This window comes from Equus caballus, chromosome 8, assembly GCF_041296265.1.
Source record: "Equus caballus isolate H_3958 breed thoroughbred chromosome 8, TB-T2T, whole genome shotgun sequence".
NCBI lineage: Eukaryota > Metazoa > Chordata > Mammalia > Perissodactyla > Equidae > Equus > Equus caballus.
Genome location: NC_091691.1, coordinates 11567352 through 11594124, shown reverse-complemented (window position 1 = coordinate 11594124; position 26773 = coordinate 11567352). Strand labels below are relative to the sequence as shown.

The window sequence follows — 26773 nt, the reverse complement described above, 5'->3', positions numbered from 1 at the left end:
AAAGAATGTGCTTATATGCATATTTCCTTATTTATTAATTTGAGAAATTACTTATTCCTGCAATAATAGGTAAAGATTTAGCTCAGTTATTACTCTCCATATAGCTCTCCCTTTCCACCACCTCCCAAAAGAGTTGAAGCACTGTTTTTGGTTCCTTTTTCGCTTACCCTTTGACGCTTTAAATTAATGTACTTCCCCAGTTGGGCCTTGTTCCTCCAGTATAAATAGTGTCTCTCGAGTCCCTAATATATAGAAGGAGAGGTGGGCATCCTGTCTTGCGTTGTGGTCTTCTCTCCCACTGCTTAGTTTCTGGCATTGTTAAGTTTTATTTTTACATTGTCAAATTGATACTGTTTCTTCCCTCGTCTGGGATCCTAATCAATCTTTGTGCTTTGCACAAAAGGCTGATTTCAAAAGTTGCCAGTGAAGAAGCAGTATTTATACTATATGGCAACGTAAGTGTCGTTCCTTACACAGTTTCTACAGAGCCTGGTCATGCACTTTGTTTTATATATATATGGCGTATATATGATATGTGTGTATATTTATATATATTTTATATATATAAAATTTTTTAATATCTATTTTATGTTTCAAAAGATGATCTCACAGCTGTGGACTCTGTTTTCTCTTTCCTTTCGTGGGGACTCAGCCTACGGGCTCCAGAGAGTGCTGGCCTCCTTTCTCTTCCTGCTCATCAGCACCCTCCTACCAGGCCCTTGCCTTTGTTGGTCCTCCTGGTTTGAATCTGCCGTTGACTTAAGCCCGTGCCTTCCGCGTTTCTGGGTCTGCATGCCGTGTCCCAGACCCTTCAACTGGAGCATGTTCTCATGTGAGAAGATGAGAGAGGGCGTGTGGGGGTAAACTTTCTGTGCTCCTGCATGTCTGAAGTGTCTTCCTGCTGTCCTCAAGCTTGACTGGCCTTTTGGCTGCATCTACAGTTCTAAACCGAGAGTACTTGCCCCCGAACTTTGCAGACACCGCTTTACTGCGCCCCCATGAAGAGTCAGGGCTGGTGTGGAACGTGGCTCTCAGTCATGTCGGGACTTCGAGTCCCCCGACTGGGACGGCTCTTCATTTGATTTGTCTGACACCTCCTCGCCTCCGTTCCCTTGGATCGCCCCTAGAACTCCTGTTAGATGGAAGCTGGGATTTCTAGAATGGTCATCCACGCTCCTGATCTTGTATATTACCTATGTCTTTGCTTTGATTCTGTTTGACTTTCTGATAGCTTAAGTTTCCAACCCTTTTATTGATTGCTTTTTAAAATCTTTAGCAGGTTTAATTTCTTAAAAGTAGAACCTTTCAGGGTGGCCTGGTGGCATAGTGGTTAAGTTTGTGCGCTTGTCTTCAGCAGCCTGGGGTTCGAATGTTCAGATCCCAGACGCGGACCTACACCACTCATCAAACCATGCTGTGGCAGCATCCCACATACAAAATAGAGGAAGATTGGCGCAGATGTTAGCCCAGGGCCAATCTTCCTCACTAAAAAACAAACCAAAAAAGTGGAACCTTTCATAGGTCCCCCCACTCATTAGAATAAACACCAGCTGCAGTTGTTTTCGGTTGGATGCAGAGGAAGAAAGTACGAGGTATGAGCATAAGTGTGCATGTGTGAAGGGTTCCATGTACAGAGTTCCAGTCAACATTCTGTCTTCAGCCTGTGCCTCCCCGACTCCCAGCCCCTCGCCCTGCCTCGCACTGTGATGAGCCTGGAGCTCAGCATCTCTGCCCCCAGGACAGCAGTCTGCCACTTTTTTTTTTTTTTTTTTTTTTTGCTGAGGAAGATTCACCCTGAGCTAACATCTGTGCCAATCTTTCTTTATTTTTTTGTATGTGGGAGACCTCCACAGCATGGTTGGTGAGTGGCATAGGTCCACACCTGGGATCTTAACCCATGAACCCGGGCTGCTGAAGAGGAGCACAACTCTGGCACTTTTTGCCGTCAGTGTCTGCTCCTCCATCCACTCCATCTTGTCTGCTGATGGTCCTCTGTCACTCTCTTCCCGGTGGATTTGTGCCTCCACGTTCCTCTTGGATCATTTTGGTGGTTGCTGGGAAGGAGTGAAGTCATATGCCTGTGCTCGGTCACCGACCTGAACCAGAAGTCTTCTCCCTGGGGTATTTTTAGTTGCTTGGATGTATATGTGTGCAGGCAGACTTCTTGTTAGCTTACCACATTTAATGTGAGGAACAGTGACGGGCACAGTGTGGAACAGAATAAGAAAATCCCCCAAGTGTTGGTGGTGAAAATGCAGAGGGACACAATCTGACTTGGATTTCCTTCCTTCATTCCATAAATATTTGCTGAACCCCCTGAGTGCCAGACCCTTCTTAGTGCTGGGCTGAGGCAGTACCCAGCTAGACATGTCCCTGCCTTCTGGGAGCTTCCATTGGGGGTGGGGGGTCACATTGTGGACACAGTCAGATGATTGAGAGGACCACAGACAGTGAAAGCACAGGAAGAAGTCAACGAGGCAGGGCGGGGCCTGAGCCACCAGCCTTGTGAAGGAGGGCAGACATTCCAGGCGCAGGGGCCAGGGAGGGTAGGGCTCCGAGGTGGAATCAAGCTTCCACGATTTAAGAAAGCAAGAGGAGAGAGAGGTCAGGAGCGGGTCAGCGGGCTGGTGGGCTCGCAGGTTCCCTGTGCCGGGGCCTTTGGAGAGTTCGGAGCCGGGCAGTGGTGAGATCATTGAACAGGACCCTGGGCGCTGTGCCGGTGGGTGGGCTGCGCTGCAGGGCGAGTGGAGGCTGGGTCAGGAGGCAGGTAGGGCGGCTCCCGTGAGCGGTGGCGGTGGCTGGGTGGTGGCTGGGCGCATTGATGCAGTGCAGGACCTTCAGCATCCTCTCTGTGATCAGAGACGCCGCCGCCCCTCCTGAGCATCGCGTGAGGATTGGAGGTTCTAGGGAGGGGTTGGGCCCGGGACTGACTGGGGGAAGAGAAGAGTCGCGATGGTCTTGGCCTGTTGGCCCGAGGCTGCAGGGGGTGGGAGGGAAAGTCAGGAGTTCCGCTGTAGACTTTTTCGCCTCTTCTAAGTGGAAAGGTCGAGAAGGCACTCGGACATGGGGGCCTTGCTTGGGGTGTAGATTTGGGGGTCATCTGCTAGGACAGGGCACTTGAAGGCCCGGGTAGGGTGCCGTCACCCACGGAGTGATGGCAGAGGAAGGGGGCCGAGAACCCGCCCCGGGGCTCAGGGTTGGCAGAGCACCCCTGTGGGGCCTGGGAACTGCCTGATGGAGGCAGTCTTCAAAATACACCGCTTCTGTTCTGCACCCGCTGAGCCTTAACGATGGTCCCCAGGAAAACTTGTTTCTTTGATTTATAATGAGGAAAACTTGTTTCTTAATATATATATCATATATCTGTTTATATATCTGTAAAATAGACACTTATCTATGAAAACTCTTACGTCGTCATAAACTGCAATAAACATCCCAAATAAATAATCATCTAGGATAATATTCCTAGCTTCAGCATACAATATTTCTGAACATCACAGTGTTTCCTGTGTTGCCTTGAAAAACACATATTTTCCTTGCTTTCTTAAAGAACTGGAAGTAGTTGTTTCTTCTGTGTTCTTAATAAGAGACAATTTTTGCCAAACATTTCTTATAGTTCCAACGGCATGCTCACCGCTGTTACGACTCTCTCTCTTCTGCAGCGCACTGGAGGTGAAAGGGCACAGCTTTTTCAAGGGCGTTGACTGGCAGCATGTCTACCTGCAGAAGGTATGCCGCCCGGGACCCCGCCCTGGGTCCCATGGCCTCCACCGTCTCTCCGTCCGTCTCTGCCTCCCGGCTCTGCTCCCGTGGGTCCCCGCCCCCACCTCCCCTGTCCACAGTGTTCTTGCTCTTCTGTCCAAGTGTGGCCAGGTGGCTAATTCCCTCTGAGGCCACCACTCTCTCTTCATTTCCCTAGGTTAAACATTTTGAAAATGTCTTCTATATAAATTAACACATGGTGCAGTGTTCTGTAGCTAATTCAAATGTCCGCACAATTGAGACATTTTTAGCTTCAGCTCTTCTCGACGTCTTATCTCAATATGTGACTATTTTTATGTAGATCTATGTAAAAATGTGTGAGAAACGTTTGTCATAAACTTACATATACTTTCCAGCCCAGCACCACATAATTTAAGAATTAGCGTAATTGGATATCATCTTTATTTCAAGATATTTTGATATTCTCATGGATATAGGCAAACCCCCAAAATTAGTTTTTTAGAAACATCGGTTGTCAGCTTTGGACTTGTTTTTGCATGAACTCAAACTGTGGAGGATTGATGCTCTGTTAGTCCCGCCTGGTTCGAGTCAGAGGTCCAGCTCTGGTCTGTCAGCATTGGCCCCAGGACCTTTGTGGGTGTGGAGCCCTCTGTCTGGGGCCCTGTTGTACATGAATGCTGCAGCAGCTCGAATGTGGCCCCGTCATCCGAGAGAACGTGCTTTCTTAACGTTGCACTGGGAGGATGGGCAGCTTTGAGGCTTCACTATATTTAATAATTATTTAAGACTTTGAGCATGAATCTTTTTCTTTTTTTACTTAAATTTGTTAAAATCCAGGGCTCCCTTTGGGGCTGTTTCAGTGCGCAGGCTCGTCTGTGAAACGTGTGATTGATTTGTATGAGCTCGGACGCCGTGCTGCCCGGTGCGGCGTGTGGATACCCTGCGCGGTGTCCCCTTTGTGGAGTGGTGGGTTGGGACGGGACCGTAAGGTCATCTGATCCCTGAGCCACACCTCTTTGGGTATTCCAGTATCCTCCACCCCTGATCCCTCCCCGGGGCGAAGTCAATGCTGCCGATGCCTTTGACATCGGTTCGTTTGATGAAGAGGATACCAAAGGCGTCAAGGTACGAGGGTGATGTTTGCTTGTGGTTTTCTGGGAGGGTGGGGGGATTTTTTATTGGGAACCAAACTGAGTGATTGTCTTGGTGTTGGCCTGTTTGTGGCATGTAACTTACAAACGAATATCTGCGTATTTGAAGAACGTGGAAGTCAGGGACCTACATGAGTTAGAAGCTGTGAAAGCTTTCTGTGGACTAATCATTTTATGTTGGACAAACTGCAAAAGGGTCAGAGTTGTATTGATTTGGATATATGTGTGATTGAAATGAAACTGGAATATGTGTGAAGCAAGAAAAACAACTGTGTGATGGCAATTGTACATCCCCTCGTGCCAAAGAGCCAGGCATCGTAATTCTTCTAAGGATTTAGATCTCTCCGTGTTGGGATGAAAAGAGCAGACAGCAGGAATCGTTTTGCATGTCAGTCAAAGGTGAAATAATCACTGTTTTTTTTTTTTCTCTAATCCTCTGCATTTTGGGAACTTTTGTTCATATCATTATATTTCCAAGTAGACAAGATATCATCACAGATGGTGAGTCAGAGAGGAATCCTCCGCTTCTGGAGGCTAAGTTGCAGTGTATCACTCGTGTCAGCGTTCATCTGCCCCCACTTTCACCGCTGCCCCCGGATCTCCCCACTCCCTCCGCGATGCTCCCCGTCTCCTCTCAGCTGCCTGCGCTTATGCCCTTCTTCTGGAGGCCCCCCTCATTTTTCCTCTCAGATCCTCCCCTCCAGAAGGCTGCAGCCCCGTTAACACACACACCTGCGAGGCGCAGAGAAAAGAGGGACACGTCAAACGCAGGGTCCTAGCGGGAGGTGTAACCAGAGACACACAGAGCCGGCATCCGTAGGATATGGGGACAGAGGTGGCTGGAGGAAGGTGTGAAGATGGTGGGGAAGGGAGCAGCTGGCTCGTGGGGCACGAGGAGTGCAGCCGGGGTCTGGGAGACAGCGGAAGCTGTTAGAATTGGCGGTGTCAGGAGAGGCGCTGGGTCCAGAGGACGTCAGGGTGTTTGCAGGACCAGCTTCCCAGGAGTTGGGGCTCAGGCAGGAGGGAAGTCAAGAGGGCCACGGCCACGTCTGTGGTCTGGAGCAGTGGCTCGCCCGGGGACAGCAGTGTGACCAGTGCCCAGACGTGTACCCCGCTAGGCGGCGTCTGTGACCTGGACGCCCAGTCCGTGTCAGGTGTGTTAGCGCCTCTCTGCAGCAGGGCGTGTGGACAATCCATTTCCAAAGTTACTTAACAGGATTACTGCTGTCACATAGACTCCTGTCACCAGATGTACTGTTGTCCATCAGAGGGACTAAAAATAAAACGGCCGTCACGTGGGAGCCTGTGAAATGTTTTGATGGTAAAAGAGAGTCTCACGAAGAGGTCCTCTTAAGTTTTGTCACTCATAGTCTAGGCTTCAGAGTCACAGCCTGGGCTCAAGTCCACACTCAGCTGAGCGAACCGGGACCCTTCAGGTCACTTCCTGCCACCGCGGGAGTCTCACCTGGAACGTGAGCGGTTCCATCGCCACGATTTCTCTCAGCATAAATGAGACGAGCTGGGGAAGCCGCCTGACATACAGTCGGCGCTCACACGAGGAGCTGCTGTTATGTGGTTTGGGCTTTTCCTGAGCAACAGCCGAGAACCAGCACGCTTCGAGTCAGAAGTAGGGGTGGCAGGGCGGCAGCATGATGAGGAGCCCGGGTCCTGGCCCCAGGTGGCCTCGTCCAGTGGGAGCTGCATTTTAAGAAGCCATCTATTCTTTATCTTTGAAAAGGGGGCCCAAATCGTACATTGTTCTTTAAGGAAAAAGCTCACCTCATGTCAATATAAATTTTGTTGTTTATTTTATTCATTTTTAACGACATGGGCTGGGTCGTAAAGATGAGGCCTTCCCGAATCTGTGGGAGGTGGAGCAGTTTGTACGTGAGGCAGAGTCGACCCTTCCAGAACAGCTGCCTTGGAAAGGAGGGTGTTTTTACTGTGACTCTTCAGGGCTGGCCCAGTGTCCCTGATCAGGGTGCTCTTCTGGCCTGATGCTCCAGCACCACACCACACACACACACTCACACACTCACAGACGGGTGTGCACGCGCCTCTGGTGTTCACACTCTGAACAGCCGAGCATTTGAGCTCTGGGCTTGGTTTGGGCGTCTGAAGGAAGCAGGAAGGGGGAGGCTGTAGGAATCAAGCAATCTTCGATCAGCACGTTATGATAACGGGTCAGTATGAGCCGGAGGGGCCGCCCGGATCGGGAGCTGGGCCCACGTGCTTCCGGTGTCGACTCATTGGCTGAAGGCCTGCGGCCTAGTGCTTCAAGCTCGCTCGCTCTTTTCCGTCTAGATCACGCACCTTTCTACTGTCCATCCTGTACCGAGGCAAGAGAGTGAGCAAATCAGGTTTCTAGAGAGATTTGGGCTTTCGAAAGGCAAACGTGTTATTTTCCATCAGTGGGATTGCTCGCCTTTCCGGCACCAAACTGTGGCTCAGATGCCTAAAACCATTTTCCTTGCTCATTGTCAGAGTTCAGCCTCACCTAGGGGGAAGTGTGAAGAATTTTGAGTAATAGTTTGGAAGGGAAATGCTGTCCTTAAGTGTAGTTTTTATTACAGCAGCTCTTAAAGGCCACACGGCCTGAACTCTCTGTGTATCTTAAGCTTTAGACCCACTTGTACGTATGATCAGGCTGTTAGACTGGAATTCAGTGGGAGGTTCATGGAATGGATGGTAAATTCCTAGCTTATCTTTTGGTTTTCTCACTTCTCAGATTAACTGAGGTGGTTAGAAAGCCCTCCTGGCTTCTCCCTTGTCATTGGGTCTGAAACCTTAGGAGTCTACTTTCTTACTTTTATAAATAAAATAGCCTTGCCATAAATAAAATTTTATGTCATTAGAATCTTTTAATACTTTAAATAAAACCCTCTATATGTTAGTTTTCCCTGGCAAAAATGTAATGAAGAGAGCCTAGAAAAGTGGGCGGAATCTGGCTGATCCAGGAACGGAAGTGAAGTGCTCATCAGTTCTAACCACTCGTGGATCCCGGTTGCCTGATTGTCCCTATAGAGATTTGTGACAACGAATATCCATTGTCTCTGAATGATTATATGCTGTCTTCTAGTTATCTTCCTACATGCAGTTACGGTGCTTTTGAATCTGTTGCCTTCGTAAGTATGTTAAACCATAAACCTCTCGATTTCTTAAAATAAGCTTCTTGACTGCGACCAAGAGCTCTACAAGAATTTCCCCTTGGTGATCTCTGAGCGCTGGCAGCAGGAAATTGCCGAAACCGTTTACGAAGCAGTAAACGCCGACACGGATAAACTCGAGGCCAGGAAGAGAGCTAAAAATAAGCAGCTCGGCCACGAAGAAGGTAAAAGAGCGAGTGTGTCTCGAAGTATTTCCAATGCCGTGCATTTTCGAAAGTTCTCGTAAAGCCAAAAAGGCGTTTGGGTCATAAAGTACTTTCCAGTAGGGGGAAATGCCATAACCTGTTTTAGTTTTTTCTGGCTTGGAAAAGTTCAGTTTAATATATCAGAGTCTTCAGTTGACATAAATAAAAATGTGTCAAGACAGGCAGCAGTGTTTTGTGGTGTGTCCTCTTATCTTGGAGCCTTCAGATTCTTGGTTTAAGGCTCTGCTGTCACCACCGTGACATTCTTAATGATTTTTAAACAGGGGGCCTGCATTTTCCTTTTCCACTGTAGTTGGTCCTGGTCAGGAACTTAGCATCACAGGGCACTTGTCCAGAGATGTAAGTGTCTATAAATACATGTATGTTATCAACAGCATTGAAGAATCGCCCAACCGTATTTTGATTTACAATATTTGAGTGCCCTGTGAGGATTTTCAAAGCAGAACTCATTACATCCAGTGTTCAATAAACCATTTATTCTTGACGCACCACGTATCGTCACTCTTGATTTTTTCTAAGACCTTATGAATTTTATATACTTCAATTTATTGTGGTTGATGATAGTAAGATATCACTTCGTTTTACTTCTAATTAAAGACCTTTGCGAGGTGAATATAGGGCAAGAATGACCAGAGAGAGCTTCCCTGTGTAATAGATTGCCTCGGTGGGGCGTCTTGCTGCGGCGTCATCATCTTATCAGCAGTTTCCCAGTAGCTTTTATCCTTACTCCTGGCATCGGAGTCACCTGGGCACACCAAGGGGACGTCACAGCCCTCTGACCGCACACACCTCCCTTCTGCAGAGAAAAGGCCCTTACTTCTAAGCTCTTCCTTAGAAAACAGGTCCATTGAGAGCGCTCTGGACTGTTTGCCCAGCAGATTTTACACAGGAACTTATATATATCCATGGTAATTTGCTCACGGGTGAGCCACGATGGCACTAAAATCTTGACAGATTGGACCCAGAAAAAACGCACGTCTTAATGACCTTGTTGAAGTGGCTCCTTTTCGTTAGAGCTGCCGTTAGAATGGCTGGCGGGGGAATGAGTGGGTCTCCCTGTGTTGGGGAGTCATTTGGGCATAGCTGGGTCTCGGTTGCAGATCTGAGAAGTCGACCTCACGGAACATTCTAGCATGGCCTCAGATCTCGGAAGTCAGCATCCAAGGCTGACACTTTAAATGCCCTTTAGAAACGCAGACACTTCTGCTATTAACATGGCAGCTCCGTGGAGCTCCCCCCGTCCCCGTCGCCTCCACCCCCCCTCGTCCCCTCGCCCCTGGGTTCTTCCCCTCCTGCCCGTGCTCATGGGAGGCACCGTGGGGATGGCCTGTTTGTTTACAGTCTGAATGTCCTCCTTAGAATGTGACCCCGAGGGTGAGGAGTTTGTCTTTTGCTCATTGCTGGATCCAGAATGCCCAGCACACGCCGGCACCTAGGTGTCCACGTAATAGTTGTAGAATGAATGGGTAAGGGAGTGAATGAATGATGTTAGCATGGTCACCAAGGCCTTTAATGAAGGCAAAGCCAGCCACTTCAACTTAAGCTTTTCTTTTTTTTTTTTAAGAGACAATACTTCCCTATAAAAATGTAATCAGGGCTCGACATGAGTCTGAATTAGCCTGGTCTGTCTACGTAACCATATATTTGGAGGATAAACATAATCTTAAATCTAGGAATGAACAGTTTCTGATCCTTGTGTTACTTTGGCTTACTGGACGAGAAAACCCCCACTCTGTTCTTTTTTATAAGAGTGAAGGGAGATCCCCAGTCCCACAGGAAGGCGGGAGTGCTGTGGGCATAGCTTGAATGTAACGACTCTCTCTTCTCCAGTTCTCGTTACACATGATAAAAATATAGCTTGGGAACAAGCTTTCGCCCTCTCAGAGCCATAAGCGAACATCAGGAATTTATCAGAATATTGAGCAATGGCCATTTCCTATGCCAGTCGAGGGTTGAAGAAGCCTGTTGTTCAGAGTCCCAGTAAACACGCATTTAAAAACAGAAATCGTGGTTTCTGTAATGTGTTAGATTTATGCAAACTTGATTTTTCCAAAAAGCATGTAGTTCCTTTTCTCTGAGAGTAACAGGGACATTCTGTCCCAGCGCCTGTGTGACTTCTGGTTATTTTCTGCTCCTCAGATTACGCGCTGGGAAGAGACTGCATCATGCACGGGTACATGCTGAAGCTGGGGAACCCGTTTCTGACTCAGTGGCAGCGGCGATATTTTTACCTCTTTCCAAACCGACTGGAATGGAGAGGCGAGGGGGAGTCCCGAGTAAGTCTCGGGGGCGGGCTGGCCACGTGCGCCGTCTCCTTCTGCCGACTGTCACCCGGGGACTTCAGATGGCTGACCGGCTGCAGAAAGCGTCCTCCGACGCTCGCTCTATTTTAACTCGTGTGCATCAGATTTTAATGTGCAGACTTTAATTTTTAAACTTCTGAGTCAAGGGAAGGATTTCGTAATATCTGAAAATAGACCGTGCCGTTCGCTGAGGTCAGGAGGCTGGAGGGCAGTTGGGTAGATCCTAAAAGAAAGCAACTCCGGGACGTCGGAGTCAGACAGAGGCGCTTAACTCCACAGCTCGGTGTCTCTGGGACTCGGAGCACATGACGTGGACGGAGCCTCAGTTTCCTCATCTGTGAAACGGGAGAAATAGAAATGATAACAACTACAATTTTTGAATATTTATCTTTGGCCAGATGCTGTTTAAAAAAACGCGCATTTAATTTGCTTAGCAGCCTTTGAGGGTCCAGCTCGTGTCGTAAGGGATTTCATACAGTTAGACGGGGAGATGCTTCTCAGGTCCTTTAGGAGCCAGTGTTTGTGAACAAGCTAACAAGAAAGTTCTCATCCACGCTGTCTCTCTTGGCAAGTCAGGCAGCATTTATTGAGCACCTGCTGTGTGAGGAGCACAGGGCCTGTCACCGGGGAAGGCACCCCCCCAGGCAGAAGGTGTGTTTCTGCTCTTGGGGAGGGAACGGCCAGTGGGAAGCGGGACAGCGGGCCCAGCGGTTAACAGGGAGGGTGGTGTCCCGGATGTGTGGGAGGCTGCCCCTCAGTGCCCCAGCGGTCAGACATGTGGACGGCTGTAAGCCCGCGTCCTGTATCTTTATCTTTGAGTTGGGAATGCATTTTCTAAATCTCTCTTGGTGAGGACGCCATTTAATTAGGAGTGATTGCCATTGCATGTCACCACATTCTTTGCAGAGAAACAAGATCTTCTGTCACTAGTGCCACAGAAGTCATTTTCTTTTTTTTTTTTTTTGAGGAAGATTAGCCCTGAGCTAACATCTACCACCAGTCCTCCTCTTTTTTTTTTGCTGAGGAAGATTGGCCCTGAGCTAACATCCGTGCTCATCTTCCTCTACTTTATATGTGGGACACCTACCACAGCATGGCTTGCCAAGTGGTGCCATGTCCGCACCCGGGATCCGAACCAGCGAACCCTGGGCCGCTGAGAAGCGGAACGTGCAAACTTAACCGCTGCGCCACCGGGCTGGCCCCAGAAGTCATTTTCTAAAAGTTATTGTATCTAGGATCTGAGTTACGTTAATAAGACTCTTTGGGGGTCCTGAATTACAACTCAGGTGATGGTAGGTGGTATATAATATAAAATATATAATGTTATATAAAATAGATATTTTCTTTGTATATATTTATATATTATATGTATTATTTTGTTTACATATTTATATTTTACTATTTTATAATTTATATTATATAGTACTTACCAGGATCTGAGTTATAATTCGTATAGATCTTATTATATAATTCTATAATATTTCCATATATATTATAATATATAATATTTCCAGATGATGAGTGGCCCTGGTCATATTTTGCATTTATTGTGCTCTCTGCTGGTAAGTCACTCTTGTGCACGTTGAAAGGAAATTGTCTTACTTTTCAGGATGTTTGAAAACTAAAAAAAAAACGTCTTCCTGTGTTTCACATCGGATGCAATAAATTATCTTTAAGAGTCAACGTTCAGCGTTCCGTTCGAGAAGCTACACGATATGCATGGGTGGCTTCCTAAGTGTAAATAAGGAAAAAGGAAATGTGAGAGTTGATGGTGGTGGTGTTTGTCTTTTAGGGTTCCAGGCATATTTATCCAAAAAAACATAAAATGGTAAGGTTCCCCGGACACTCTAGCATCCCCTTAGGCAATAGTGCTATAGCTCTGGTGTGACATCTTTTAAGGCTGTCACCGGTATTGAGAAGATCATTGTGATGTTCTCAGGCTAGCGTTCCCTGACATTCACTGAGCTGCGGGGTTGAGACTCAGCCCCATGCCTTTGCTCGAGTAAGTCCTGTCGCGCTCCGCCGTTCCCTCATGGCTGTGTTGATTGAGTTTACAGAAAGCATCGATATGGTTCCTAACCATCTAAAAATCAATTCTGCGTTGAGGGAAATAGCTTTGCTCTTTTGCCTTAGAGAGACATTCCTTTCTTTGCGGTTTTCTCTGAGATGTGTTAATTTGAACTTTTCTTCAGGTTCTTTTGTAGCCATTTCTTCCCACTTCTAGAATATTGTCAAAGAAAGAAAAATACCAATTTTTTTTAAAATTTTTTCTAAGCTTATCATTTGGGGTGTTATTTATTCATTTAACTTAAGAAATCCTGAAATAATGTGAAGTAATTAATCATTTTTTTTTCTTTCTATGGTTAGCAAAATTTACTGACAATGGAACAGATTCTGTCTGTGGAAGAAACTCAGATTAAAGATAAAAAGTGCATTTTGTTGCGGATAAAAGGAGGGAAGCAATTTGTCTTGCAATGTGAGGTGAGTTTTCATGTCGTTTTTCCTTAGATGAAGGTTAGAACAGTTAAATAAATATTCAGCAAAGATGGCTGCCTGGTGGGACAACATTTTCTTACCCCATGCTTTATCACTTACAGACTTTGCAAGAAATCCCAAGGTACAAGTTCTCAGCAAATTAACTTTTTTTTTTCTTTTTTGCTGAGGAAGATTTGCCATGAGCTAACATCTGTGCCAGTCTTCCTCTATTTTTTGTATGTGGGACACCTCCATGGCATGGCTGACGAGTAGAATAGATCCATGCCCAGGATCTGAACCTGTGAACCTGGGCTGCCAAAGTGGAGCACACTTAACTTTAACCACTCAGCCATGGGGCCGGCCCAACAGTTATTGTTAAAGGAACAAATATTAGAAAATGTGAGGAGGAAGTACATGGAATGACTTGATGACTTGATCTGGAAACTCTGTGCAGTGTGTCATAGGGGCCTAGAATTGTATTTGACACATAATTTTCCCAGATCTTATCTTTCCTCACGTTCCAGGTTGAGGTTTGCATGGTTAAATAAACATGAAGTACCAAAGGGACTCCTCTTGGAGAAAGGCCATCTTTCTCTCCCCAAATTTCTATCGTAGCCCAAATTTAATTCCTGAGCACTTTTCTGCTGGGGTACGGGCGTGTGTGTGTACAGAGTGTATTTAGAGAGAGAAACCATGGTAGATACAAAAACGTGATTAAGAGCTTCAGGACTGCACTGCATACGGGGAGATGCCTTTTAATTTGTCAGAGGTCCTGCTCGTAGCTTGTTTTTAGACTTGAGTTGTTCTGGAAGTCAGAAGTCAGAGGCGGTCTCTGCAGAACCTAAAGGCACTGGTTCTCCGGGGGGCTCGCATGGGGATCGTCCAAGGGGCTTGACCCAGCCCTGCCTTCTCTCTGCAGAGACCCTGGAGGGGGTCACTGCATGAGTCACTGCTGATGGCTCCGCGGTGGGGCGGAGAGGTAGAGGGTGCTTTCATGGGGGCTTCCGAGGACCCTGGTAGTGACCAGAGGCGTCCGCGCCTGTGGCCGCATGGGGGGGCTGTCCCGACTTGTGCCTGTGTGTTTCCGTGTAGAGTGACCCCGAGTTTGTGCAGTGGAAGAAGGAGCTCACCGACACCTTCACGGAGGCCCAGCGGCTCCTGCGGCGCGCCCCCAAGTTCCTCCACAAACCTCGAGCTGGGCTGCTCGAGCTCGCCAAGCCGCCCCTCTGCCACAGGAACAGCAATGGCCTCTGACCTCAGGGCGGGGAGGGCTCTGGGGACCACGTGCCTGGAGGAAGTCCACCCCGGCTGCTGCCAGCCCTGGAAATGGGCCCTTTGGAGAAGCGTGAGGAGTCGAGGCTGGGGTCCCTCATCTCCGGGTTTCTTCCACCGTTGGGAAGACCCAGGACCCCGAGATGCTCCCAACAGGAGCCGTGAGCACGCTCAGGCTCGGAGTCGGCCCACCTCCCCTCCTGCGTCCTCCTGACGCCACCGCATCTGTCCGCACTCGAAACTACTGAGGACACGAAAGCTCTTTTTCTTTGCTACACACATATTTTGGTATATACGAACCTAGAACTCCAGACGATTCCTGCTTGTCACTTCAATTTATATGGCCGATGTCAAATGTATCTTAGACTTGCCCAGATGGCATTTGCCTGTCTGCAGTGTTCAGTAATGGACTGCCCCAGTGTTGTCGTATTTTGTCTATAAACAGCCACTGCTGACTCTCTCTGTCTCTGTTCCATGCTGCTGAGGGAGGGGGAGATCGACCGTGTGTTTCTTCTGTGCCTCCGAGAACTGACTTCTTCTTGTCCTGTGGTTGAAAGCTGAAGATGTTTTCTAAAGAGGTTGCGCTGGGGCCACACAGGTAGCGGCCCGCCTCTGCCAGGGCCCAGGGCCTGGGGACCTCGGGGCGCATGGAGCCACTCGTCACTGAAGGCGTCCAGCGGTGGATCCTCAGAGAGGTGGACGGTGATTCTGAAGGAGACGCGGTAGAGGTCTTGCCTTTAGGGCAATAGCGATTTTTGAGAATGTTCGAGTAAACCAGCAGCACTTTCACGGGTCCGGGTGTGTGTGAACGCTTGTGGGTGAGTCTCTCGGGTTTCACCAATAAGCAGTCGTGTGACGCGGTAATTCTGGTCCCTTCTGCCTGCCCTCAGGAAATATAGGAGTGATGGATGTGTAAAGGAAGGAAAGAATTGCTCTGTTTGCCATTTTAGTGTAATTTAAAGTGAGTTTTATTGAAAAAAAGAATGCCGAAGAATGAATGTGTCAACAAGGGTTAACTGTGTCTATTGACTCTTGTGTTGTCCTGGGTCTGTCCGTAGGGAATGACACTTTGCACCGGTGGGTTCTGTGACAGGACCCCATCTGAGCGTAGAGGCCATCTGCCCATGCCACCGGCTCCTTGCCGTGCCCTGCTCGTGTCCCAGTAAAGTGCTGGGTTAGAAGAACCAGAGTGCTTCCCCACGACGTCCCCCATGTCCTCAGACTAAAAATGATAACAGTAATTTTAAGAGTCCACATGTTTGTCCTGTTCTTAGTGTGATTTTGTTGTATGTTTCTAAGTGAACCACTAACAGTGTACATGACTTGACATTGTGATTATCTGCTCCCCGTCCTCGATATTTTCAGTCGTCCCAAATCTTTGTTTGGACATTCGTGCGCCATGTTCACTGAGAAAATAAGTACTTTCTAGTGAAATTCTATTTTGAAAGTTTGGAAGATAATTGCTGATAGAGTCTTTTATTTCATAGGAGTTACTTTGGAAAAGAAACTCTGAGGGTCACTGTCCGTCTCAACTACTAGTCAGAGTCTAAATTAAAATACGTGTTCTGCCATCTGCTGTGTGAACATAGGGGAGGCGTGCTATTTACGCGGGTTCCCCCAATTTGAAAGGGAAGACTAGCATTCAAATTCTGTTTAAAGCCAAAGCAAAAAACCGCCAGAGACAGCAAAGCAATTGTTCTTTATAAAGAGGGCGCGTCCTCCCAGGCGTGGCTGATGACGGCTGTCACCGCGTGGTCACCGGCTCCATTGCCAGCGCCCGCGTGCTCAGCACTCAGGTTGAGGAGTCGCTGTGCCCCAGGCCTCTGCTGGACAGGGTGACGGGCGCGTGGGGAGGGCACGGGGCCTCCTTCAGGGTCAGCGTCGCCCATGTCACACCTAGGGCGATAGCTACTCCAGTTTGCATCTCTGAAAAATATGATATTTGCTCTGGAGTAAAATATAAGGTTCATCTCTCTTTTAGAAAAGAAAGATGAACTGGAAGATATCCTGAGAGTCCTTTAGCCTCAGACTTATTCCTGTAAACTTGTATGCCCCCCTCACGTTCGATGTGTAATGACCTGGCTGAGAAGTTCGTTACAGGGATGCAGTTGACCACAAGAGCTGCGGGGGATGCGGCTGGGCGGCCTGTGGGGCGTCTCGGCTGTGCTGGGTCTGGTTGGCCATCCTGGCCAGGCAAGTCTTCCGCCCGAACTGGTGCCTGCAGCCGTTCTGATGGGGTCCGTGTTTCTGCTGCCGGAGGCAAGACCCTTCCGGGACCCCTCCGTGCCTGCGCCTGGTGCCCAGGCGGTCACAGGAGGTGGTTGGTTTGCAAGTCTTGGTAGATGTGGCTGTTCTTGGTTTTCTATGTGACCCATCCTGTGTTTGACCATTAAAAAGGACAAAATTCAGCACAGTCTTCTTATTATTTTAGATTTATCTGGGCGGGATATTTTAATATTGTCAAAGAAGATAAGCGAAGTTGATATTATTTTTATAAAACTGTGTTATAAGTCTTGATCTCATAATTCAAAGGAAATGAATAAAGCAAAACCTAGAAATAATAGATTACTTTAAGCTGCTATACAACGTGTATGGAATAAATTAAAAACTTTTGTGAATCCAAGGTTATTTTTTTTAACCTAAAGCATTCTCTTTGGTGCATTTATTCCCCTTGTGTTATTGGGGTTCCTGGGTTTTCTTTCTATATCATGTTGAAGTGTGATTTTTCAGCAAGACTTCTAGAAATTAGCATTGTTTCACTGCTGATGCAGATGTTCTGCTGTGACGTGTCTCTGATTGGTCGACTCACTGTTGTTATCGTCTCAAATTCTGTATCTGCAAAGAAGGGGCCAAACGCTGAGTCCTGTTGGGGGAAGGAAGCATTCTGCTCAAGAAAGAGAGCGACCCAACTGGAAACAAGGGCAGCAACAGCAATGATCTATTTTCAAGCAAGATTCGGCTTGATTTGCAGTTTGAAATATGCCGTACAGATATTAGAAACAATTGTTTTAAGGCCCTCAGTGGCCATTAAAAAATACCGTTTACCCACCGACAATGTGATCTGTCTAGATTAAAAAGATCAAAGTGTGGTTTTTTTCCTGATGATTGTTTTCATTTCATTTGGAATTTATAGTTGGGTCAGTTCAATACAACATTTGACTCTACAGTGGAATTGATTTTTCTGCAGTTTCAAAATGTTCACAAACCAAGAAGAAAACGAAATTCTCAAAGTTGGACTTTTTTCGCCTCATGTCTATCTATAAAAAATACTTTGCAATGTGCTGAGGTGAGATAAGCCTTATCTTGTATGATTGGAGCGTGTGGAACTTTTTCTCTGTTCTGTTCAGGGCAGTGTTTCCAGGTCACTCAGAGATGCTGGAGGGATGAACCCCGCCCCACCCCAAGGGCCTGCCGTGGTGCTGGTGCCTGTAGAGGTGTGGGGCTTCACTGGGTCCGTGACAGGTGGTGGCTGGGAGGTGAGTGGAGAGGGTGTCTCGGAAAGAAGGCTAGTGGTGGAGATGGGGCAAAGGAAGAAAGGAGTTAATTTGCTGATAAAAATCATTCCCTTTATCCCCTAAAGCACTCAGGAGATGACTGAGTTAAACTTGATGTTTTGGGTTTTTTCCCCTTTTAACAGAGGAGTTGAGTAGTAATTATTGTAAGACTTGGTCACTTTATTTTTGAATATGGAGCTGCTGGATTTAATAACAGACCGATTGCTTTCCATCAGGACTTTCCGTAGAAATTAGGCCGCGGCAGCTTGTCATCCAGCATCGCCGGAGAGGGCTCACGGGACCCAAGCTGACACCCTGTCTGCGTGTCACCTTGCAGCCAGTGGAGGCCAGAGGTGGGGTCTGGGTGGCTGTCGGGGCATCGCCCTTTGCTCAGCTCGGACACTTGCACATCCACTGACGTTTCCATAAAACCTCTAGAAGATAACGGGACCCGTGCCCATTTCTAGAGGGAGCCGTGATCGTTTAAATTTTCAAAATTCTTTTTCTGAGAGATCTCACATGACTTTCCCTCCCAGCTAAGGTTGACTTGAGAGCCTTGAATTAATTGCTTAGATTCATGTTAATATGAATATTTTTATCCAGGCCACATTTTTAAAAATTGTACTGTAGAATTAATGAAAGTTGAACTCTAGAATGATCCTCCTCGATTTCCTCAAGTCAGTGGACTTTGGATTTCCTGTGCCCCCGAAGATAAGAGAGCTGTTCCAACAGCGGAGTACCAGGGATGGGACCCCCGCAGTGTCCTAGGGCCTGGAACATGCAAATGGCCCGCCCCCTTGCCAACCCTCGGGCCGGGTTCCTGATGGGGCTGGGGTACCATTGATCCGTAAATGCAGCACCCCAAATTTTAAATTGCCTTTATTTTGAAAAAACACACTACAGAAAATGGGTTAACAGTGTATACATTTCATCAGAAACATAGGAAAACCCCTGCATTTTAGAGATAAATAACTCATATAGCAGAGCTCACTTCTTGTACCTAACAGTCTCAAAATCTCTGAAAACTGGTAACTATGCTTCCGTTTTTTATTCTATCCTAATATAATATGCTTTGCTGTAAGGGTAGGGAATGGAAATATTTCTAATCATGTATTCATATTACAAAGGACTTGAAATTTGTTTCTTAGTCGCTTTATGTTCCATGATGTATATATTATATGTGGTTTACAAGCTAAACACTGGCCAATTTTTTGTTCTGTTGTTAAGCTGTATTTTTCTATGTTTTCACTAATTATAATAGATTTGGCTTTTTTCTGGGTAACATAAAGAATTGCTAAACTACAGATATATATAAAACAAGAGTTCTATTTTAGCACAAAAGCCTTTTATATTATTTATTGAATCCTTGAGTTTGTTTCCCTCAGAAACATTCCTTATCATTTCTGCTCCTTTTTATGTGTATAGTTTGTTATTTAAAGGAATGACCGTCCTTTCTGTTTTTCACAAAATAAAATCGAAATATTGCGTGTAGCAATGTGCGGCGAACGGCTCTTCTCACGGGCTGTGACTATTTTCGACAACAGCGCATCCTTGGGTCTGTGCGGAGAGGCGTCTGCTTTTGGTACCATCTGCAGATAACTGGCTATGAAATACTGCTTCCATCTACCTCTCCGGAAGGCCGCCTGACTGTTGACAGATGCCCAGAATGCTCTACGCTAGACTGGCTACATTATAAAAGAATTTCAATGAAGCCTTTTGGTGTAATTCTCTTGTGACGTATATTGGTTTTTAAAGGCACCGCCTCCTCCAGGGCCCCCCAGTGGGCGGGGCCGATAGATACATCCTTTCTGGACGGCTGGCCTTCGGAGCTGATACTCCGATTGTGCCAAATCCCCACAATCACTCTTCCCGTCACCTCTAGACTCAACTGTCGCCCCTGCTTTGTCAAGCGCTGGATGGAAAGTTCCTACGCGACACCATTCTTTCTAACTGGCCAGCTGTGTTTAAGAACACTGATTCTAGGAGTGGCACGTTTAAATGTGACTCTTTCCCCCTCGCTGTTTCAAAATGGTTTGGAAAATGGGGTCATAAAGGCAAATGGCCTCGTATATGATAAAAGCTTTACTAGAGGTCTCATTTTTGAGCGGACCCTTCAGGATTTATGTGAAATAGAATAGGGATCGGGCCCTGCGAGGGGGGTTGCTCCCCACGTGCTCACCTTTGCTCTGCCTGTCTTCCTAGTTGCCTCGCCATCAGTGTGGTACCGTATTTCCTGTATTCTTGGTGAAGTGTGATACCCTTAAAGAAAGAAATCCGTTTTCTATTGTGCGTTGGTATACACAGTGAAGCCAGTGAATTAGATATTGCAAATCTAGATATTGTACCTATAAAATTAGCATTTGTTTTTATCTCTTTTCACATCGATTGTGCCAGTGGGAGTATGGCCCTCTCTCCGTGTACGTTTACTAGTGCACGTCTGAAACAGCAACCTATGAGATGCTGTTCCGAGTCTGTGGTCACCCGCCCGCGTGTGCTGTGTCACCGTCGGTTAGTGTCAACATCTTTTAGTGATTCTGGAGCAGCAAGGCTGGTTTCCTGTGTTGATAAATTGCTTACATAAATCTCAATAAAACGAATCTGTACAAAGATACTTCATTGAGTGTTCTGTTTTCCCGCCGCTTAAAAACTGTTTGTCAAGCTGTTAAGACATCAGGATGTGACTCATTTTAAAGGATCCTGACTTTGGGGAGAATTCGTGCAGGGGCTGCTACTATAATGAGGAAGGGGGCTGCAGGCAAGCGTTTCTGCTGATTTCCTGCGTTGTTGGAAGCTGGACAGCATCACAGGTTCAGAACCACTCGTGCCTCCAGGAAGACGTGTTGCCAGGAAAGAGTCTGGAAGGTCCGGGCCTTGAGGAAGGCCAGGAGGTCCAGCTCATCTCCAGTTTGTCTAGGAGCTACGCCACGCTCCCCAGCGTACTCCTGGGGCGACCTTGGAGTTCTTCCCAGAAGTTAAGACCCCTCACTCTCTTTACCTGCTCCCACACAGACGTGCTGAGAGACCCCATGGTACGTGTCCCTTTAAGCCAGAGACCCAAGGAGGTGGTGGTCCCAGCGCCACAACCGCCTGAGCAGAACTGTCTGTCTGTGGGTCCACAGGTGGAGGGCGTGGTGGGCGTTTCCTGTCCTTGAGCCAGAAGTACCACCTGTCTTTTGCTCGTTCAGGAAGGAAGGAAGTGGCAATGGATCTGTATAGCCAACCAGTTTCCCTGCAACGTATTTGTGTTTGCCCATTTGAAAACCGTTTAACCAAATCGTTGACAGGAGACCCAGCTATGGAGCGGGTGGTCCGCCCCACGGCAGCTCCGTAATGGAGCTGTCGCTCTGCTGCGTTCCGTTCCCGAGAGCTGCTCCTGAGAGCCGCAGACGTGTCACTCCTGGGCACCCGGAAGGAGGGGAAAAGTGCTGGAGACCCTATTCCCAGCACGGTCACTTTGGGCATCCTCTTTGGTCCTCAGTTTAGTCATCCCTAAGTTGAGAGAGGAATTCCATGGTCTTGAAGGACCATTCCAGCCGAAAACATCCTCCAAGTTTCTGACTGAGGCTAAGTGTGAGGGACTCAGGCTGTGCGTGGAGGGCAGAAAGGAAATGCTCCCACTGCCTGTCCCATGGTTGTGCCCACATCACCTTATGGGTGACGGTGTTACTCTCCCATTGTAAACCGTGCCTTCCCTGGTCCGGGAGCCCCTTCTGCTTTCCCGGGGCAGGAACCACGTGTTGAATTCAAGGAGGGGAATCTAACAGCTCCACAGCTTTCTCTTCCTGGCCCCTGTTTACCAGTCTGGATGCTGGAGATCGAAAAAAAGGTTTTCAGTCCGAATTATTCAGGCTGGCTGTGTCCAGGGATCAGATTAACCAAATAAACCCCTGAACCTTGACTTTGCGCTCACAGACGCAGCTTCGGAAGTGCACTTAATCAATAAAGTCCACCAGGGGGCATTTATTTAGTGGCTCCTATTATCGGATATGTAACAGGCAAAATGGGAGACTGAGGCAAATAATAGTGGCAAGGAGACATTTTGCCTAACATGGACGCCCCAAATAACTGGTTTTTACATTTTTACTTTTATTCTTTAACCTTGTTTCTGAGTAAAATGCCCAGTTCTTCACTTACCCTTTGGTGTATAGACACAGTGTCGATTTGATGGTCAGAAAACACGTCTTTCTTGGCTAGAAGGTGCTGAGTGGTAGAGGGTGGTGAAGTCAGCTTGTCTGGGAGCTGAGCTGGGCTCCCCGGCTACCTCCCGGGGTGGCCGTGGGTGGGCTCCTCAACCTCTCAGTGCCTGTGTCGCCTCATCTCTGCAGTGGGATAATGGACACACACATCCCAAATCTATCATAGATTTTCTGAGGGTTTAATCAGTTGGAACATACACAGTGCTCGGAATGCTGTGTGACAGTATTCCCTCGATGCAGACCCCCTTTTATTCTTATTAATATTTGGAACTGTTTGTGGATCCACAGCAGTATATTGTCAACTCACAGCTCCGGGTTCTGGAGTCCCGTCTCGTCTGCAAGCCCACCCACTGGCAGGACCTGCTCCCCATTCTCAGGAGCGCAACGCCGGGCTGGGAGCCTCCTGGAGGGGGAAGGACCCGAGGTGCCGCCCCGGCTGATGATTCTGAAACGTGCCCTTCCGTGGGTGCGGGTGCAGGTCCTGAGCAACAAAATGCTGCTTCTCAGTTTACGTAGCTGAAATGTGCTTCAAAGCGCAGATCTGCACCCGCCCTACCTTGAACCTTGAACCACCTGTCGCAGGGATGTGCTCGTGGTTCGACAGTCAGCTTCGTGCTCGGGTCTCTGGCGCAGAAGGAAGTTCTGATCGCGCTGCTTTTGGACGGTCGTGCCTCTTCCAGGAGAAGCAGGTTCTGTGTCCCCTCCGGCTAGCAGAGGATCAGCTGGCCTTACCGCTTCAGTCCTGAGCCATCCAGCTCTTGAACTTTCCGTTGCTGTTTCTGTGGGGTCCCCTTTCCATACTCATCAGGTGAGCTTGCTATCGGCCGGGCCCGGAAGATGGAGTCACAGATGCAAGGGCCTGGCGTGCAGCCCTCACTGGCCTCTTAGTGTTGCTCCGAGCAGTTCGCTGGGAAGGAGTCTCAAGGCTCCTCATCAAACTTGAGAATTGAAGGTTTAAGCTCTTAGCCTCTTCGCCAGAGATCAACACTGCCGGGAGCACCGGTAACGAATGTGAGTTATAGAAACCGCGAAAACAGCAAGGCGTCTTCTTATTGTCTTGGTTCAGGCTGCCTGACAAGTCTTTTTAAAAAATGTCAACTGGGTAACATCTAGAATCATTTTAGGCTTTAAGAAACAATGGCAAGTGGAAAATGCCAGGGCAATCACTAAAAGGATAGAAATCGTGAATAACTTCCAAACTGGGACAGAGAAAAATTGAAAACGAGAAAGAAGTCTTGATCGATTATGAGTATTTAACTCTTGTTCGTTTAAAGACACACAGAGTTCAGACGCCGTGGAGCAAGGGGAAGATATCTGCAATATGTAGGACCGAAGGACTAGTGTGGATGACATATGAGGAACTCCCACATCAATAAAAAGTCAGCTAAGCCAATGGAAAAGTGGGCTGAAGGCAAAAGACGATTCACAGAAAAGGAAATGTCAGGGGCCCAGAAACATGAAAAAATGCACAACGTTATTAGTAAGCAGGGAACTGCAAATTGCTAATTTCCATTGCAGAAAGACAGAAATTTTAAATGAAAACTCTGATCGTTTGCAAGTGCTGGTGAAAATGTGGAGTGGCTTGTACTCTCTTTGCTGGGAGCTGTGCACATTGCCACCGCCCTTTTGAAAACCATTTGGTATTTTCTAGAAAGTGTGAACATCATGCATATGCTACAACCTGTGGTTTCCACTCCTAGTTGTGTGTGTCTTCTCAGAGAGACTTTTACACAAGTATGACGGGGGGTGTGTACACCGATGTTCATCATAGCGTTCTTGGTAATAACACACAGAAATGTGCCCCTCGCGGTAGAATGGATAAATGCAGCATTTTCCTACTGAGTACCGCACAGCGTGCCAACTTATAAACCACGAGGACGTGCACCAACGTCAAACTGTTACACTGAGTGAGAGAAGAGCAAATCAGAGAATAATACATATACTATGATTCCATTTATATTCGAAGTTTAAAATAGACAAACTAAGTAGTATTTTATCACAGGATACCTATATATATGATAAACCTGAAAGAAAAGAGAATGATTAATGGAAAATTCAGAATAATGACTGATTAAAGAAAATTCAGAATATTGATCACATCTCGGGGAGAGCAAAGGGTTTGAAGGCGTTTGTACTATATGGTATTTCTTGTAGCCCACATGTAATTCTGGGCGTGTATTCCTGTACATGTGTGTAAGACATTTGACATTTTTTCCTGGACAAGAAGTCAAATGGGGCTGGCCCCGTGGCCGAGTGTTTAAGTTTGCGCGCTCCGCTGCAGCGGCCCAGGGTTTCACTGGTTCGGATCCTGGGTGCGGATATGGCACCGCTCATCAGGCCACGCTGGGGCAGCGTCCCACATGCCGCAACTAGAAGGACCTGCAACTAAGATATACAACTATGTACAGGGGGGATTTGGGGAGATAAAAGCAGAAGAAAAAAAAAAAGAAGTCGAATGTACCATCTTGAGAGCATTTTTAGTAGGTTATTTTAAGACACTTTAACTAGTCTTGGGCCTGGAAGAACGTTGACGTGGAAAGACATTCACAGTATATTAAGCGGAATAGGTCCCTTTTGGAAGACCATGCGTGTTCCCTTTTGGAAGATGCGTCTCTGCCTTGAAGAAAGTCTAGAAGGCGAAGTTATTGGTAACAGGGTTGCCTGGGGTTAATGAGGTGGATTCTCTGGGTGATCATGACGGGTTTCTTTAGCTTGTCCGCGATGAATTTGTGTTACTTGTGTATTCTATTTCTGCTTTTCCCCCCAGGAGTCTGGTCCATGTGGTCCCACGTGGATTGGACCAGCGGGCGCCCTTAGTATCTGACTTTGGCTGGGCTCAGATAAAGGGAGCCGCTGCAGGAGCCCAGAGGGCAGGGGAGAAAGAAGTTGGGGTAATATTTCCAGCCTCCCTCCATCCACGTTACCTTGGGTCAGCTGCGGTCAGCCAGCCCTCCGGGTAGCCGTCCTGGCACACGACGCCTCCTGCATCTGGCCAGAGCTGGGAGCCACCAGCCTCTGCGGTCTACACTGTCCTTGTTGGTTTTCCTAACCTCTGTCCATGATTGTAGACAGTCTCTTTAATAAACTCTGCTGGCATGAACCGACGTGAGAATATCTTTTCTGCTGTGACTCCCAGACTAATACCCACATCCTTCCTCCCCCATGCTGCCCCCGATTGCCTGGCGGAGACTTTATGATGGTACTGGTGGAGTGTGACAGGAGCCCACGGCCCTCCCCGTCCTCGGGAGCCTGGGGTGGGAACTGTGCGGGAGACAGTTTGTCAACCTCAGCACATTTGGGGCCAGGTAATGTTTAGTTGGGGAGGAGGGGCTGTCCTGTGCCTTGTTGAGCAGCATCCCCGGCCTCGACCCGCTGGATGCCAGCGCATCCCCCCACCCCAGTCCTGACGACCCAAAATGGCTCCAGACGTTGCCAGATGTCCTTAGGGGGCAAAACCACCCCCAGCTGAGAAGCCCTGGGGAGAGGATGGGAGAGTCTCAGTGTGTTGGGGATGGTGGCGTGGCAGGGACTCCACAAAGGTGAAAGGCTGTTGCTGGCATTAGAGGTCAAGGCTCTGACTCCTGGCAGTCTGCGTAGACCATGAGGTCTGCCATGTGGTTGCTGCGGCCAAATGCCTTGTTGTGCCAGGAAACGAGCTTGACCAAGTGATGTTGAGGGTAATGCCAGCCTCCAAGGTTGGGGAGCAGGGCTTACTGTCAAAATCGCAGGAGGGGACCTGGCCCTCCGCGCGGCCCAGGGCTGCCTCTGACACCTGCTCCACCCGCTTCTCAATGTCAGTATATTTGGCAGATTTTTCCAGACAGCAGATCAGATCCGTGAGACACTGTGGGGATGAGGACGTGAAATGCGGCGCCAGTGAGCTTCCCGCTCAACTCAGAGTCACCTTTGCCCACAGCCTTGGTCAGTGGATGCGGGGGTGAGGATAGGGCTCTGCATCCACCCGCAGATCTCTGGGCGGCAGCGATGCTGCAGACCATGGTCCAGAGTCGTGGTCATGGATGCCCTGGGCCAGGGAGTCTGTAGTGGATACTGTCACATGCTGTCTAGATCCTCCTGCATTGAAGGACTCCTTGACTCAGCTGCTAGGGGCGCAGTCCTCAGCCGCCAGCCCCTTCAGGGGTGCCTCAGCCACAGATAGCTGCCTCACCTGATGTCATGCCCCACCCAGGGTGCCCACATCCAATGACTGGTTGACACAGGGGTACGAAGCCCTGGCCATCTTGTCTTCAGCCTGGCTCCAGAGGTCACAGTGGGTTGGCCCAGGCTGTCTTCGGGTCTTCATCAGAACTACACATTTTCCTCTGCCTAATCCTGATTCCTTCTCCATCCTTCCACAGTGGCAAGGGCGCTCCTTAATAAACATCTGTTCATTAAATTCTATCTCAGAGTCTGTTTCCCGGAGAACCCAATGTGCACCTGTTGGTCCCGGGTGTGGCTGGAGGAAGCAGGCACTAAGATGGGAGGTGGCAGCTGGACCACGCCTTGCCTGGCTGGCCGTGGTCATAGGTGGAAATAGGTGGAACACACATAGCCGCTGGTGTGCAGAAGGGGGCCCAGCATTCAAAGCTCCAACAGGTGAATTGGGAGGGTAAACCAGGGGAAAGAAATGCACTGGCTGGTGTGCCCCATCAAGCATTTGAGAAAATGGGAGAAATAATGGACAATGGAATTGGGTGGCTATTGCTAAGCTCAAAGGATGCTTTGGAAAAAGATAATAAAAATCAGAGAGAAATTAATTGCTCATTGAAAACTAAGTGTGAAAGCC

At 48.0% G+C, this 26773-nt stretch overlaps 1 protein-coding gene across 15 annotated transcripts in view; it reads left to right on the top strand.

Annotated features, from left to right (window-relative positions):
- GRK3 (G protein-coupled receptor kinase 3) overlaps positions 1-25087 on the top strand; it is a 129670-nt gene extending 104583 nt beyond the window's left edge. For 11 of the 15 annotated variants that reach the window (XM_070275132.1, XM_070275129.1, XM_070275126.1 and 8 more), the window contains 6 exons: positions 3663-3729; positions 4753-4848; positions 8043-8205; positions 10387-10523; positions 12918-13031; positions 14118-20402. In XM_070275132.1, coding sequence (XP_070131233.1) covers positions 3663-3729; positions 4753-4848; positions 8043-8205; positions 10387-10523; positions 12918-13031; positions 14118-14279 — 739 coding nt within the window. In that variant the 3' untranslated portion in view covers positions 14280-20402. 15 annotated transcript variants of the gene reach the window in all.
- Positions 25088-26773: the final 1686 nt, after the last annotated feature.